Source organism: Thunnus thynnus, chromosome 10 (assembly GCF_963924715.1).
Source record: "Thunnus thynnus chromosome 10, fThuThy2.1, whole genome shotgun sequence".
Classification (NCBI taxonomy): Eukaryota; Metazoa; Chordata; class Actinopteri; order Scombriformes; family Scombridae; genus Thunnus; species Thunnus thynnus.
Genome location: NC_089526.1, coordinates 12,265,218 through 12,282,115, shown reverse-complemented (window position 1 = coordinate 12,282,115; position 16,898 = coordinate 12,265,218). Strand labels below are relative to the sequence as shown.

Below are 16,898 nucleotides of genomic sequence, written 5' to 3'. Positions count from 1 at the left end.
CATAAAGACGCTCTAATCTCAAAAAAATGACAAACCAAAAAAAAAGAAAAGAAAGAAAGACAGACATAAGTGAATAAGAGAGAGAAGAAAAATGGTTATAGCCATGTGAGGCCCCTTCAGCGTACTGGTGAGCTCTCCTGCAAGTCCATCGCTGTCCCATCACCAGCTGGTACTGCAATCAATGTGGGATTGCACACACACCCCTATTTATAACCTCCGTTAAGTCCGGATTCCAGTTCACGTTGAGGTTGCAGTAATGTTCACATGCTCCCAGCAGCCCTGATTGCTCCAAGTGACGGATGCCCACACACACAGCAAAGTCCGGTCCCCCACCCAGTGCTAACTCTCCCTTTTGTCACACGCACACACACATACTGCCATGTTAGTTCAGTTAATGGGGAGTGCATTCCAGGCACACAGTCTGGACACATATTAAAACACCCAGACACACTTGGACTTTCTCACACACCTGTGAGTGTGTAGATGCAAGGACACATTCACATACTTAAACACATGCATGTATGCACACACACACCGTTTAAACATCAACAAGAACCACCATAGGTCAGGCTCTCCCTGTAACTGTGCCTCAATGTTCCACCCTCCTCCACTCCCTTCACTCTACACCTCCTCTCCTTTCCAGTCCTCTCTCCTTCCTCTCCTTGTCTCTCTCTCTCTCTCTCTCTCTGCGGTGTGTGTAATCAGCCCAGTATTAATACCTGCATTCCAACAGCCTACAGGAATGTCTTAACAATGTAGCCTTGTTCAGGTGGTGAGAGACAAAGACCTCACTGACAAATACATAAAAAAGTGCTGCGGTGACGAGTCCCAGGGCCACAGCATGTATGAAGTGGGGCGCTTTACATTTTTGAGATGAAGACAGTTGAGTGGGATACACTTGACTCTCAAGGTGTGTTCAGACAGAAAGCAAAGTCAATTTTTGCCTGGCGTATTTGACTGCTGGGCTGTTTGTGTTTATTCACCCCAAACAGCCAAAATACCAGCTGTACATTCGCTGTAAACTAGCTAGTAACAGACGCGCTGACTGTGTTCTGAACTCAGGACTCACCAGAGAGACTCCAGTTATTTCTGTTATTTCCCTCCAGTAGCTCTCCTTTCCCTATTTTCTCTGTACATTTCATGAGGCATATGAGAGATATGTGAAAATTTTTCATTTGAGTTGAAACATTTTCAACTCGTGCGGGCATGTTAATGCTTCAATTCACACCAACCCTGATGAATTTGCATCTAATCACGTCTTTCCATTGACTTTGTATGTAATCGTGCTGTGTCTAAATTTTGCTTTGCTTTGTCTGAAAACACAGTCATACTGCCTCCAACAATGCCATTCTATCTATCTATAAATTGTAGGTTTTGGGTTGTATATTGGGAGAGTCTTTTTCTGATGAACGGCAATTAATTGCTATGAACATACATTTTATTATTCTAAATGTGTTTTGCCATATTGTGATATATACTGTATACGAGTAGATGAGAGTTAATGAAAAGCTGCTCCATCATCCTCCCATCCTCCCCCATCCCTCCCTCTGCCTGTCCTCCTTTGTCAGGCCTTATTATTAAACATGTGTCCTCTTCTGCCCCTGCCATTAACCAACCCCTCCCTCACACACTGCTTTCAATGGACAGGCACACACACACACACACACACACAATGCGCAGCGCACACTCCCGAACTGCTAATTGACATGGGGAGTCGGTGCATCTTTCATCATTTTCCACAGAGACAAATCTTGAAGTATGTGTGTGTGAGTGTGTGTGTGTTAGGGTGATGTGAGTGGCGAACGGGATCAAAGGGGGTCCTCCAAGCTGTCTGTCCAAGACCTCTGTGCCTTCCTCAAGACTCCAAAGGGCAGCTATGAAAAGGCCAAATATCTATTGTTCTCATCACTCACAAGTACTACAGCATAAACATTCAATATGATCGCCAGACTTCTGCTTGATAATCATTCAGTACGAATAATTGTTAACTAAATTCAGACTAACTGCTGCAAAATGTCTGCTAGGACAGAACGCAAGATGCTCTCTAAGCAAAACATTGGGGTTATAATTACTTTAGCCCTTAATAACATGACGCTAAATCAGTTATCCACTCTGTAAGTCTAACATTATCCCAACAATAACTATCCATCACGTTTGTTGTTCTGCAGATCATACAGACATGTAATTGGAAATCATTTAGCCTGATGGAGTCATAACCCAATTGAATGCTATTGATTTTGGATTAAATATTCATATGGACCAGGGGCAAGCTTGTACTTTTTCCTGCTAGACTGAATCAGAACGAAGGTTTGAAACTTGAGTCTCATTGCATTACTGGAATATGGACACAGCTGATGAACAACACAGGACATACGGCTTTGAAATTGACAATGAAAACAAATCTAGAAAAAGCACTCGCCTTAATTGATCTGGAAAAAGCAACTCAAGTGCTTTCAACCACTGCTGCACCAAACTGATGCATATTTACAAATACTGTTACAGTCAAACCCCTTCTTGCTTGATTATTGTCATTAGCTGAACTGTCAGTCAAAAAAATTACCTTCCCCACTGCTAAGATTCACTAGGGATTTGATAGACCCCCCCCCTCTGTTGGCTCCTTCTGTTCAGGCTATTGTGATGATTACACAACACATGGTCAGCAGGATGCATGTATTTTCCATCGGGCCCCAGCAGGGATGAGAGAAAGATGACTGATGGAGGGTAAGACAAAATTAGAGGAGGAGAGAGATAACTGAGAGAGATGTAAAGATTCGGATAACACAGTGATAAAAGTAATGATTTACAGAGCTGGGCCTAAACTAGGGTGTGGTAAAGAGACCGACAGAGAACAGAGAAGAGATTCACACTAAGTTAAAGAACAGGACGTGACTTGAGGAGAACATTAACAGTCAGAGCATGGTAACTTTACCCCTTTACTCTTCTCTTTTCAAAGTCAAGTTCACACAGGCAGAGAAGAGCAAAGGGGAATTTAGTGCTGTGGTCGTCGTTTCAGAGGGGCACTGGTAAGTGAAACCTCAATAAAACAAAGACCACTTATGTCCTTAAGGCAGTTGCTTGACTCGGAAGCCATGAAAAACTGACACTCGATCTGCTCAGTGATGCTACTCTGGTCTAACTCTCAGGTAACGTGGGGAGCCCCCTTTTGTCACACATATAGACATGAAGTCATACCTAACTACCAGCACACAGAACCAAACACTAACGTAGGCTCAAAGTGTGTGAAGGTGTTGTAATACGAACACCACCTCTGAATCTCACACACAAACAAATCCACAACCACCCTTCCCCTCCTCCACCTTCTGCTCCTCCTCTTCCTTCCCACCGTGGAGGATTAATGTTCCCACTCCTGTCTCCCAGGTCCCCCCGGTCCTGTTAAAGCAATAAGATCTCATTGTAAAACAGTGACCAGCCTCACTGGAGAGGTTAACCACCGCTGCTTAACCATTAACTAGATTAAAGTTGGGAGGGGCAAAGGAATGTTCTATGACAGATGGAAAAGGGAGATTGGACATAAAAAGTGGTTTAAAAGAGAGGAGAGTAATCCCAGTGGTTTCGGCCTACCTTTGTGGCAGTGGTTTGGGTAAATTTGCTCACATGCACACATATATACACATATGTAAACATATAACATTCTGTAGCACAGTGAACTTTAAGTCACCCTCATCTCCTGGTTATCATTATGCGATCGAGATAAGGGAGGAAAAGAATCCCTTGGGGCTCCACTGTCGTATTTCAGAAACCACTCCTTCAGACTTAAGATTTACTGGGTCAGAGGTGCATTCAAATATCTGTCCAGAGTCTTAAAATTATTCCTTGGTGGCATGGGAAGTGATCAAAACTATGTACTGTAATTTTGCAGAACCATTTCCTGAAATGTCAAATAAATAAGTTAATTTAGGGGTGTGTTCACAGCACCAAACATATAGTTTTACTATCTCCTTCCCCCACAATGGGCCCAGCCAGTGGTGTGGAAAGACATGAGGTGGTAATGGAACCCAAGTGTGTGTGTGAAGGAAGAGGGGGGGGCGAGATGGCTTTTTGGAGGGGTGCATTCAACAACTGCTGCTGAGGCAACTGTTGATGTCTGAAAAGCAACAGCTTGCGGGGCTCCCAGAGGACCCACTGCCAGCCAACAGTCAGATGGAGGGTTTAGGGTTGGAGGGGCGCAGGGGTTAGGATTTCTTCTCTGCTGCCAGGAAAATGATCTCCTTGGCCACAGATCCAGGCTTTTCCGTGAGATTCCCCATTCCTAATTGGTATTCCTGAATCCTGATATACACCGCCTGTCTGTTCTTCGCTGCTGCTATCTCTGCCTTTATCTACCACTTTTGTTCGTTTCATCCTCTCTTGCATGCCATGCTATTTGATTGATCAAAACAACTGGACAAGACACAAGACGAGTATTGTAGCCATCATTTTCTGTGGTCATCATATTTCCATGCTGTTTTACTCTGATACAGATTTGTACATTGTGTGGTTCAAAGAGCTCAAGCCAATCCTGGTGCTTAGTTTATTCCAGCGGCAAACACAATGAGAAACAGATTCTCTTATCCACATCTTGCTACAGCACTCTCCTGCTAAATGGATTGGCAGCACTTAACCTCGTCTGCTGAAAGAGCTTTGTGAATTTTCAATTTTGCTACAACCCTGAATTGCAACCCACCCAACCCCCCGTCGCCCAGCCACCACCACCACCCCACCACCACTATGAAATACACAAATGTAGAGACAAGGACACACATACAGACACATAAAGCCTCTTTTCAAGGCTGCATTTGGAATTACCCATCACCATCATCTTCCTCCCTCGAGACAGGAATAACAAGACTGCACGGTGGCAACACAATAGTCAGCTGTAATCATCTCTCATCTCTTACCTTGCTCTGTCCATCCCATCCTTTCTGCTTCCTTCCTTCCCTCCCTTCAACTCCCACTAATAACAAAATAGCAAAGCCTCAAAGCAACAAGCCTTTAACCAAATCAAGAAAAAAAAAAAAATTTTAGCCAGCTTCTTTTTCACCTTTCTCTTCAAATGGGAGAAGATTTCATTCTTATTTTAAAATCATCAATAGTGGCCATAAATCTGCTGTGGAACGGCTCTAGGGATGGGTGTAAAAGCAAACAGAGCCCTCTCTCACTAAAACACAGTGGGCAATCTTCCTGATGCTATGCAGGGTCATAAACTGTAAACCATGCATAAAAGCACAGAGGTCAACACAGCCAAAGACAACATGGTAAATCACAGCAAACAAACACATGCACAAATACGCCTGGACACCAAATGACCTACCCTAAAGTGTCTTTTAAAGGACAAAAAAGAGAGAGAAGGTAGGGTTAAATAGAGACAGACCAAGACAGTGAGACAGGCAGACAGACAGAGATAAGGAGGGAAGGAATCAAAGACAAACAGGAGGTGAGTGAGATGGGAACATAGACAAGGATAATCAGGAGAAACACACCCCTAGTGTATTTATGAATACCTGTGGAAGTGTGTTTAATCACAGCTTTAACCGCAGCTCTTTTGAAGCTCTTGTGAGGAATCAACTTTTCCCGTCTTCGCTTTAAACCACATAATTCTTGATAACTGACTTCAAACCAGGATTTATCATGTGCATGCCATGCCTACTGGTACTGACTGCCCACTTACCAACGAACATCACGTTGCACTATAACAAACTGCTGCGATTAAGTTTCATGTGTCATTCACTGCAAAACATAAAACAACATTTGTGGGTATGTAAAAGGATAACCATCTCTGAGCTCAGTAATGACTCAATCAACTTCTCCATAGGGCTGGGTGATATGGCTAAAAATATGATCAAGATAATTTTTTCCATATTGATCAATATCGATATTTATCACTCTATATAATTTGATAATGCTGCCAGTTTTAAGAGTATTCTGATAATGACTGAAGCCTGAAGAAACCAGAGGGTTCATCAGTTAAACTTTAGAATGGTTTAACATAAAAAATAGAATAACATGTTGTAAACATTTAACTTTAAAAACATGCTAAAAAAAAACAATACAAGTTAGCTTCCCTGTAAATAAAATTAAAAGCTGTGACTACTGTCACATCAAATTCCCTCAGCCATCTGTTTTAAAGGTAGAAATCTGAGTAAAAAGTGCAAAACTGTAATCCAGCCATTATACTACATCTTAATATATATATATATATATATATATATATATATATATATATATATATGTCATTACTCTTACTTACTACATTATTTTCTGTATTTAGTTCACATATCATTAGATTTGCTAGTTTTCTTTATGAAATGACACTAGTGTTAGTAGGTAGCCTTTCGTTGCTACTCTTTTTACTTAGCTTTGTGCTTAGCATAGCTTAGCAGTTAGCTTTGTGAACCAACAGTCAAAGCAGCCTCATTAAAACGATGATGAGTGATGACTATTCCGCAGTTGCAGACAGAATGTCTCTACTAGAGAGGTGTCTGTGAGTTAGACGTCACAGGCACTCCAGCTGTAGCTCTACTAATGTTAGCACTAGCGTAGCCTCGTCGGCAGATGCGACAGAGTTTGTTCCTCTTCGCCAGCCTGGGTTCACTGTTTGCCCGGGAACAAATTCTGACATAGAAGCTAATCTGATTGTGCTGCTTTTGTGCCCCTCGGTTCCACTTATTTTTTTCCTCTTTTCCAGAGAACATCCACTTTCTTCACTGGTAGCGCAAACAATAATGTGCGATAGGCTGTTAAATCTATCCATATCGAGCAAAAAATGTCAGAAGTTTATCATTGTTATCGACATAACATTTATTGTGATCCCATATCGAGAATTTTATCACCCAGCCCTACTTCCCCACACAAATCAACCGGAGTGCATCCTTTCTTTAACTGACTAATGTTTTGGTGTCTCCTGGATGTTCAGATCAAACAAACATGGAGCAAACAATGGAAGCCACAAGAATGCACCCTGACTGTAAACAGACTCCAGCTTCGCACCAATAACACTGCCTCTTGATGGTAGGATAGAAGCCACATTGTGGCCGCTTGTTTGTACGCGGATTACTCACTGACTTGTGGTGAGAGGGGATTTTAAAGTGAGAAATGGAAGCCTTTTTCCATAGAATTTGAAGTGATGACAAACAAACATACACATTACAGACCAAGCTCCAACATGTCCAGAGGAATGCCACTCATTCCACACCCGCACACATTCACAAACCCACAGATGAGAATGAATCACCCCAATAATTACAGCCACACCATTCCAAGGCCTTCTCCCCCAAAGGTCTAAATGACAAGGGGGCAAACACAGACTTGCTCTTCCAAAGCAGCCACTATCAACCTGTCACTCACTGTTATATGAGCTAAGGTTTTCACTGTTGCGTAATGCCATAATCCTGCAGTTAGGCGCTCTACTTACATGTACAGTATACATTATGCCCGCATCTGTGTGTAAATGTTGCTTACGTATGAGGTGTGCATACTTACTGGTCAGTGAATATATGCTATCTGTGCAGGCCTGTTATTAATAATTGTGTATTCATGCATTTTAAGTACACACAAGTCTGTATGCTTGCACAAAACCAAGACTACTGCCCCAAGACAGTTCAGGAGGAGGTCCCACTGGCTTTTATCTCCTCATGGCTAAATGGCTCTTTTTCTGGCCTAATACCATAATAATTACACACGGCTGCAGGGGTGCACTTTTGATGCTGCACTGGCAGGGGGGACAGAAATTAAAAGCGAGGAAATGACTGTGGGAATTAAGGCGGCGATAGACAAAGAGGCTGACGCTGCATGTTAGAGGCTAGCACCTTGAACTCAGCTGATGCTTGTCACAGCGATTCTTTCCACCTGTTTCTGACCACTTTGGAGTCTCTACAGTTTAGCTCAAACTCATCTGACCATCTCTCTCTCCCTCTGTCTCTCCCCTTTAATGTCGCTTTGTTCTTTTTATCCCCCAGACAAGGAAAAATGTTGGAAAGAGTTTATGTGAAGTTATTGCTTCAAAAAAATACCCCCAGAACACATTGGTTGGACATATTCTTTCCAACTACTTAATGGAGGCAGGCTGTCTTTCACCGTTTTTCACCAGAAAATGAAGTAATAGCTCAGCCTGTTTCTGCAGCCTGTTGATGCCTGTACTGCGATGGGAAAGGCAATGGCATCTCAAAAGCGTCAGACAGGAGCCATTTGCCAACATGTCTGGGTGAGTGGGTCAAAGGGTCAGCGTGATCCTGGGCACTGGCATGCAGAGCACCTCGGGGCGCTGTGGGTTGCCATGCACCACATATCCCTGTGCCAGAACTCCATACATTAATACACGCATACATGCTTACAAACATGTAGACAAACTTGCAGGACACAAAAATACACACACATCTGGGTGTTCTGTGTCTCGTGGTTCTATTTAGTGCTCTCACTACTGACATACTTGGAAGTTGAAAGTGTGTGACCAGTAATTGTAAGAATGTGGGTCTGTGTGACAGAATCCCACTGAGATCCTACAAGAGCTGCTATTATTAGACAAAACTATGTAAGACACACACACAAACACACACATACACACACAGAACGAGAGAGAGAGAGAGAGAGAGAGAGAGAGAGAGAGAGAGAGAGAGGAAACACAGGGATTCGCCAAATGTTTTTTTTGATGAAAGCAATGTTTGTAGCAAAGTGAAAAGATCACTTTCCTTCCCTCAGACCGACTTCAGAGAGGCATGGGGTGGATGGGTGAGTTCAGCACCTGGGGCCCTGCCTCTAAATCAATGCACCACAGCTGTACAGAGGGATGTGTGATCTACACAGCATCCATCAATTACAGGACACTTTTTAGTAGGCACCTGTTAAAAGGCTCCATGAAGGGCAGACAGACAGCAAAGCGCAACAACTGTCTCTGAGGCCTAAAAGGAGGGAGGGAGCAGTCATAAAAAGAAGTCTGGGAAATGTGGCAGGAGGAGAACGAGAGAAGAAGAAAAGCTAAACCACGTAAACTCACGGTTGAGGAACCTCAGTTTTTCATAAAATAAAAAAGAAATTGGAACACAATAATGGGCTACATAAATGATGAGAAATGTAGAATGACTCAGTGAACACAGTGAGAGGAAAAGGAGGAGATAGAGAACACAAGATAGAGGGGAGTCACCCAGTACTCCAGCCCCGCCCTGCGGCTCAGCCTCGAACCACCACAGCCTGCCTGCAGCAGCAAGCCATTAGAAATAACTTTCAAAAAATGCCCGCAAAGCACTCTCGCAAATTTGATTTTAACACGCACTCAATCAAGTCATCTATTATACATTTTAGAAGGACATTAAACAACTACAATTTTACAGGGACACTAAAAATTTTAATTTTAAAAAAACATATAGAGTACAGTACAACCATAATGGTCTGTGGGTACTGTGGTCTACTGCTGAGTAAGAGGAAATAAATGTCTAGTACAATAAGGTCAATGATAAAACACTTGTTAAGTACCACAGCTACTCCTTAAATCAACGTAAGCTACTTGGTTTTGGTCAGTAATCACAAACTTTTAGATTACATAAGGCAAATGTTAAGTTCAATTTGGTTTAAGTCTCTCCTGCAGCACCCAGGGGTGCTGAGGGTGAGGCGCACTGCCAGCAATGGATACGCAAATCCCACAGATGAAACATCAAAGCGCTAGAAACTGCAGCACAGGAGCCAGGCAGCAGCATGAACGAGATGGAGCATGGTCTTCAAATAAAAGCTCACTGATGGGGAGGAAATAATTGGTTGTTTCAAGGCTTTGGAAAGCTCTTTTGTAGATTTCTTTTAATTAATTATACTTGTCTATACATGAACACTGTGTTTGTTTGGGTTTTATTATGGCAGCTGGTTGTATTGTTGAAGTATGGTCTTATCAGACTATCCTGGATTGGCAGCGGAGTCCAGAGGAAAGTCGCAGTGCACCGCAGTCCTGTGCGCCAAGAAGTGCACTCAAGTGAAGAAAACTACAAAGAGTCAGCATTAACCATTAGTGTAGATTAGTGAAGATATCTTGTACATCACTGCTGGCTAACTTGACAGCTGCTGCAGATTTGTTAATGATATTTAACTGGCAAAACAAATTGACTAGTTCGATAAGTAGGCTACATGTCGGTTTCGCGATAAATCCGGTTTTCCACCTGCTGTCGGCATCCTCTGGCTTTAGTGCACAGGCGGTAACAGGTTGAACACAATGCAACAATATGTAGCAAACATAACCTACTTACAAGATGTTTGATTAAGTAGGACAACTTAATGAGCCGCTTCTGACTGCGGCATGCTCAGGCAGGTCCGCGCTTTAAGCAGCGGACCTCTGAAACTCGGAGTGTGCTGAAGAGGAAAGTATAAATCTACAGCCTGAAGCCATGAAAAACTAACTAGCACCGTGTCCAAAGCATTATAAAGTTACTACAAGGGGGTATAATTTAAAAAATGTAGCGGAAAGTATCAAAGAGACTTAACCTACCTTGCAGTGCCCAGAGCAGCAGGGTGCACAGGAGCGACGCGCGTCCAAATGTTATCCCGTCCATTGCCGCTTTTGTAACTTTTTCAAGTAAAAGTATTCACTTGGTTTTTGCTTGTAGAGTGTGGAAATGTGGCAGCAGCAAGTCTTCTGTCTTCTTTCAATGCTCCAAAGCTCTCTCTCTCTCTCTCTCTCTCCTTCTTTCTCTCTCTCTCTCTCTCTCTCTCTCTCAGCAAAAGGAGTGCCTCTCTCCCTCACACACATACACAGAAATCTGATGCTGGTGGCAGTCTTCTTGGTTGATATATTTGCACAAAAGGTGACCCCCCCCTCCCTCCTCCCAATACAACCCCCTCCTCTCTCTCTCTCTCGCTCTCTCTCTCTCTCTCTCTCTCTCTCTCCACTCCACTTGCAGAGAAAAGACCTGCTTGACTAATCGTGTATCTACTGGGGCCCGCAGGATAGTTTCTTTAAAGGAACTTAAAAGTGATTTTATCATGAGGCTGTCTGACTCGCAGTAACTCCAAACCCGTACCCTTTAGTCAAAATAACTAAAAATTTATCAGGATGATTTATAAAATTCACAGCAAAACAAGTACAGAAATGCATAAACTTACATTAAAGTCCATATGCCAACAGTGGTTCCTAAGTAGCTACTATTGGTTTCGAATTTAAGTTGTTTTTTTTTACTTATTTAATTAAGTTTAAAGTATTAAAGTATCATAAACATAGCGCCTCAGCAGCTTTAAATCATTTTTGTTATTATTTGAAAATTAGGTGGGTAATGGTATGGTGTAAAAATTCATAATAAATAAACTGGAAATAGGAAAAGACACAATTTAGCAATGTGTGTAGACATGGGAAATTAACATCATCCTCTATAGCTAAAGGCTGGTAAATTAAAGGATAGGCCCACAATTTTTCAAGTCAGTCTTAAAACAATAGCCAGATGCCCAAATGAAGGTTAATCATTTCTCCTGTTCATACTGACCGTTAGAAGATCCCCTACATACGTGCTTACAATGTAAGTGATGGGGGACAAAATCCACAGTCTTCATTTTGAGCAAAAACGTATTTAAAGATTTATCTGAAGACAGTATGAGGCGTCAGCCATCTGTGTTAATCAAAAAAGCAAGTGGATATCTTCCAGTGTTATTATCTTTTTAATAAAAAAAAATCCCTCTGTGTCTGGATAACTTTGAAAGATATTGACTTGATTTGACTAATTTAGATGGCTGAAACTTCATATTAGTTTCAAATTAACTTTTAAATACATTTTTGCACAGAAGGAGGACTGTGGATTTTGTCCCCCATCACTTACATTGAAAGTGTATTATGAAGGGATCTCTTAATGATTAAGAAAAACATGTTTAAATGTTCAATTGGGCACCTGACTATTGTTTAAGGACAGACTTGAAAAATTGTGAACCTTTAAATTGGAAAGTTTCTAATCACCAGGTCTTCATCTCACCCAAAAAACAATTTTTTCTAGAAAAAACAATCTGCTTTCTACAGTCACTTTGTTCCATAGACCTGTTCCTATCCTATGTAGACATTTAACATGGACTCTCCCCAACTTACATATGTCTGAAATAATGATTTTCATTTTCAAAGCAACTGGAGGCCATTTCTTGGGAGTGGGCTAAGCTGTCTGTCACTGACAGACATACCATTCATTCCTAGACATACAATCTTTTCAGAATCTGTTTGGGTATTAGCAGGGTATGGTGCAGACTATTTGAGTATTTATGGTTCAGATATACAGTTATCATGAGAGGCTAAGTGGCTTATTCACAATACTATAATACCAGTCTGAGTGGGTATTGTGTGACCTATAGAGTTGATTTAGGCCAAATCCCATAAGCTAGGAGTTGGAAAGCATAAACAGATGTCAGTCCTGTATAAGGTGGCTTAATGGTAGCCTGTTGTCCATTTAAGTGCACAATATGAACATCTATCTCCTTGTAGCTTTTTTTCTCTACTGGAGGCTGGTTGGCGAACACACCCTGCAGGTAATAATAGTCCCTTGCAGAGCAGTTGCATTCAAAGACACAAATTCCAAACATAGTTGGTCCAAAACAGCTGGTTGATATTTTTTCAGCCCTGTTCGAAGAGAAGAGGAGAAGAGTGATACTCGCAACCTGCTCCGCTGCAGCATACATACAGAGGAGTCGCCCCTATGGATGTGAGCTGATAGTTGAGCTGCCTGGAGTACAAACACACACAGCTGTTCTATACATACAGAGAACAGTGGCAGGAGTTTGTATAGGCTACTGACAGTTTGATGGCACCGAGGCAGCTAGTTTACCCTCACGCCCTCTCACTCTCCGAATATCTCTTTCTATTCCCGGCTATGACAGCAGGAGGGGAAAGAGCCTTCCCACTGACTATCTAACATCAATACAGCCACTCATCCCTGATATCGACCCAGTCATAATCATCTCTCCATGCTGTAGTGACATGAGATCCACTAACGAGTCCTCTGTCCTGTGGGGAAGGACTTAGCTCGATATAACCTTCTCACTGCCTTACATAAGGCCTATATCATGCCGCATAGCTGTGGCTGTTGCTGATTTAGCTGAGCATGGGGCAGTCTTACGTAAGGCCTTTAGTCATACTTACAGTAGTAGTGGCTGTGTTTTACTGTATTGGCTCATTATCTAATGGAGCTGCGGAAGAGGAGAGGTTGGAAGAGGACAAAGAAGAAAACAGAGGAGAATAGTAAGCGTTATGGGAGAGGAGATGTGAAGGGAAAATATAAAGAAAAGGAAGGAGTAAGGGAAGCGTAGCAGTAATGGGCGAAGAATAAAGAGCAAGAAAGAGTGAAGACTCACAAGTATTTCCTATCAGAGTTCAGCTTGTTTAGTCAGCACAGGTGAGCAAACGCTTGAACATCATGAAGAGAGAATAGCCCTGCAACCGTTTTGTAAAAGTTGTGTTTGACAAAATTACAGGGTAGTCACCCCTCTTTAGACAGACTGTATTTTATGTACTTTGACATAATCCACCCTGTGCGGATCATTGTTCAAACGCTGTTATTTTCAAACCATGTTCCCCATACTTGCTGTAAAGATTATGTGTTCAATTGTGTACTCACTTTGTATAAACAAAAACAGTAATCATACTGTTATGATCACATGGTGCATATTATGCAAATTGTCATACGCCATGAACAAGACCATAAACAAGCCATAGCTTCATTCCATTCCAGTATTTTACGAACATGAGATTATTATTTTGTCTATGTATTGTATTGTTTCTATTTTATTTTCTGCCATATATCCTGGCCACTGTGACAGTTGGCTGAAGTCATGTTCCGACCAACATTAGCACTGCATAGCAGAGGTGCTGACGCAGGGTCATCCTGCTAAACAGTTGAACTCGGTTCAACTTTGGCTGCAATACAATGCAAAGTCATCCAGCGACCCACTGTTTTAGTCAATCAAATGTTTAAGTGCACATCCCTGGTATATTACTTTGTAATGTGAACAGTGTAATTCTACTGTTTTGCTCACAATTAAAAGGAAAAAATGATGATCCCCATAATAACCTTTAAGGGTTTTGAAATCCTGCCTCAGAGTGAAGTGTTCTGGTGTATGAAAACCCTTCTAACTCATTGATCTGTTACTCAAAATGGCCTTCCTGAATTGTATTTCATTTCATCCTCCAGTGAATTCCTTGCTAAGGTGGGATATTTAACCTCTCTCATGTGTTCTAGGTGTGCCTCAGGCTCTCATAAGTGGATGTGCCTGGAATACCTGCACAGGAAGTCATCTTGAGTCTAATGCCCAAACCAATTGAACTGTCTCCTTTTAACATGGCAGTTCAGCAGTTGTTCTATGAACTTCTTCCAGATGTTCAAACTACACATGTCGATCAGAGATCAAGTTATATATCAAGAGGTTCCACATAAAGCTTCTTCAACACAACAGTCAGGTACGATTCATCAGAGCAGATGCTGCACCTGTTTGCATTGTGGATTAAGACCCACAGATACCCAGAGAACAATATATCTTCAACAAAATAGCAGACAGGCAATCTAAAGATTCATACACTCTCAACTCCTCACCTGCTTCATTTTTCTGTTCAAAAAAAGAGACCAAAGCCTGCCAAGAACACGCTTATGGATACAACTTCATGCCAGTTTTATAAGCAACCCACATCCCTGCAGTACCTCCCCCCCAAACACACACACACACACAAGTAACTCTGGGGGGGACAGTCATAAGCCTTCTCCTAGTCCACAAAACACATGAAGACTGAATGGTTGAACTCCTATGAACCCAGAGTATCCTTGTCAGAGTATTAGACAGGTCCACTGTTCCATGACCAAGATAGAATCTCTATTATTTCTCCTCTCTCTGAGGTTTGACAGTCAGCCAGATACACCTTTCCAGCACCCTGGAATAAGCACCAATTGGTGCCCACTCTCTGCCCCCCCTGTTGTTAATAAGAGCAATAACCCCCATCTGTCACTACATAGACACTATCTGCCTTTTCTACATTTTTGACTACCTCTTCAATAGTTTGCCAGAACATCTTTAAGACCAACCAAAAGTCCTTCAGCTTCTTTTCTATTCTACAACCACAGAAGCTGCTTTCTCTTCTGCCTACCAAAACATGTCTGCTGATTCAAGAATCCTCTGAGACAACCAAGGCTGATATATATAGAAGCAAAGGTAAGTGTTCATTAGCCAGGTGCTGATATGAATTATGTAAGATTTTCATGATAGCTTCAAATGGTGGATATCTCAATTTGCAACAGAAATGAATGCTGGGATGTGTAGATTGGGCTGTGTGTGTCATAGGAGCATGTCTATTCACTTTCTAAACAAAAACATGATGCTAAATAATATAAATGTCACAAGATGTGAACAAAGCTAATCGCTTCTGTAGAGACTTGTCAGCATTTTTAGATCAAGGGAAATAAGATCATGCAGCTACATGTTAAGGTCCATACAGGCAAAGTGTCACACCTTGCAAAATATGAATCATCCGGATTTATTTTATAGTCCCTTGTTTTATGTGTTTCACAGCCCCCACTCCATATCAAAAATAAGGCGACGTGACAAGGAGAATATTTGACACGTCAGCCTAAAGCATGGGGATAAAGAGAAACAGAGACACAGAGGCACTACAAAGGCAACAGAGATGTGTAATGAAAGAATAATGAAGAGAACAGATTAGAAGTGGAGGAGGAGGGGAGAACTTTAATTCCAAAGTCAGGGGATGGGTAACATATAGCCCCAGGGAATAATAGCAAAGTATAGGCAAAAGAAAAAAGAGGTGGGGGGGGGGGGAGAGGTAGAGAGTGAAGGTAGCTGTAATCTGGTATGAATTCACATGTCTCGTCTCAGCATTGCGGGGAAGAATGAATGAAAGATGTGCTGAGGCTTCATCCTTCACTTCCGCCCATGATTCTTTGATCCATCCCTTTGTTCCACTCTTTTAGTCTTTCTTTCTATGTGCACCCTCCATCTCTGTCCACTCTAATCTCTCCATATATCTTTATTACCCCCCTCTTTCCTCTCCCCTCCAGCTCTCATTCTGTCTCCTTCTCTTACTTTGCCTCTATCTTTTTGGCCAGGCTAGACAGACAATCACACAGCTGTTTTCCAGGCAGTGATACAGAGTGGATTCTGAGTCACAGTGCAGAATTTGTGCAGTGATGTAGCAATTATCCGGTAATTCAACACAGCTGTATGTAATGTAGATCACTTGCAGTTTCTGCCAATTGGCCGTGATGATCAATAGACCCAACAATTGTGTCACGAGAATGAATAAGTCACCATGATTCATTTTAAAGGGCAGCTTCACAATTTTTCAAGTCTGTCCTAAAACATTAGACAGGTGCCTAAATGAACACTGACACATTTTTCTCGCTATAATCATTCCTCCTGCTCATACTGACCATTAATATTCATAATGCACTTTCAATGTAAGTGAATCTACAGTCCTCCTTCTGTGCCAAAATTTATTTAAAAGTTAATTTGAAGCTAATATGAGGCTTCAGCTGACCAAATTAGTCAAATCAACTAAATATCTTTCAGTTAGTCATTTTTGTGCCAGATTCCCTCTTATTGTTACTATCCTTCCACTGCAGCTGTACAGGAAAACACTGTCTATTGAGACACAAAGAAGGAAATTCTCACCAAAAAGACTGTAACCCTGGAAGCTATCCACTTTATTTGACTAACTCAGACTGCAGAAGCCTCATGCTAGCTTCAGATAAACTTTTAAATACATTTTTGCACAACACAAGGACTGTGGATTTAGTCTCCCATTGCTTACATTGTTAGCGCATTTAGACGGAATCTTCTAATGACCAGTATGAACAGGAGGAATGATTACAGCCAGCAAAACCTGTTCCAATGTTTATCTGGGCACCTGACTATTGTTTTAAGTCATATTTGAAAAATTGTGAACCTATCTTTTAACT

General features: G+C 41.8%; 1 protein-coding gene across 1 annotated transcript in view; it reads right to left on the bottom strand.

Annotated features, from left to right (window-relative positions):
• The window catches only part of bcam (basal cell adhesion molecule (Lutheran blood group)), a 52,472-nt gene extending 41,732 nt beyond the window's left edge, over positions 1–10,740 (bottom strand). Inside the window, exon 1 of the mRNA XM_067600982.1 lies at positions 10,463–10,740. Within this exon, the coding sequence (XP_067457083.1) occupies positions 10,463–10,526 (64 nt within the window). The 5' untranslated portion in view covers positions 10,527–10,740. The remainder of the gene's footprint in view (positions 1–10,462) is intronic.
• Between the last annotated feature and the right edge of the window lie 6,158 nt (positions 10,741–16,898).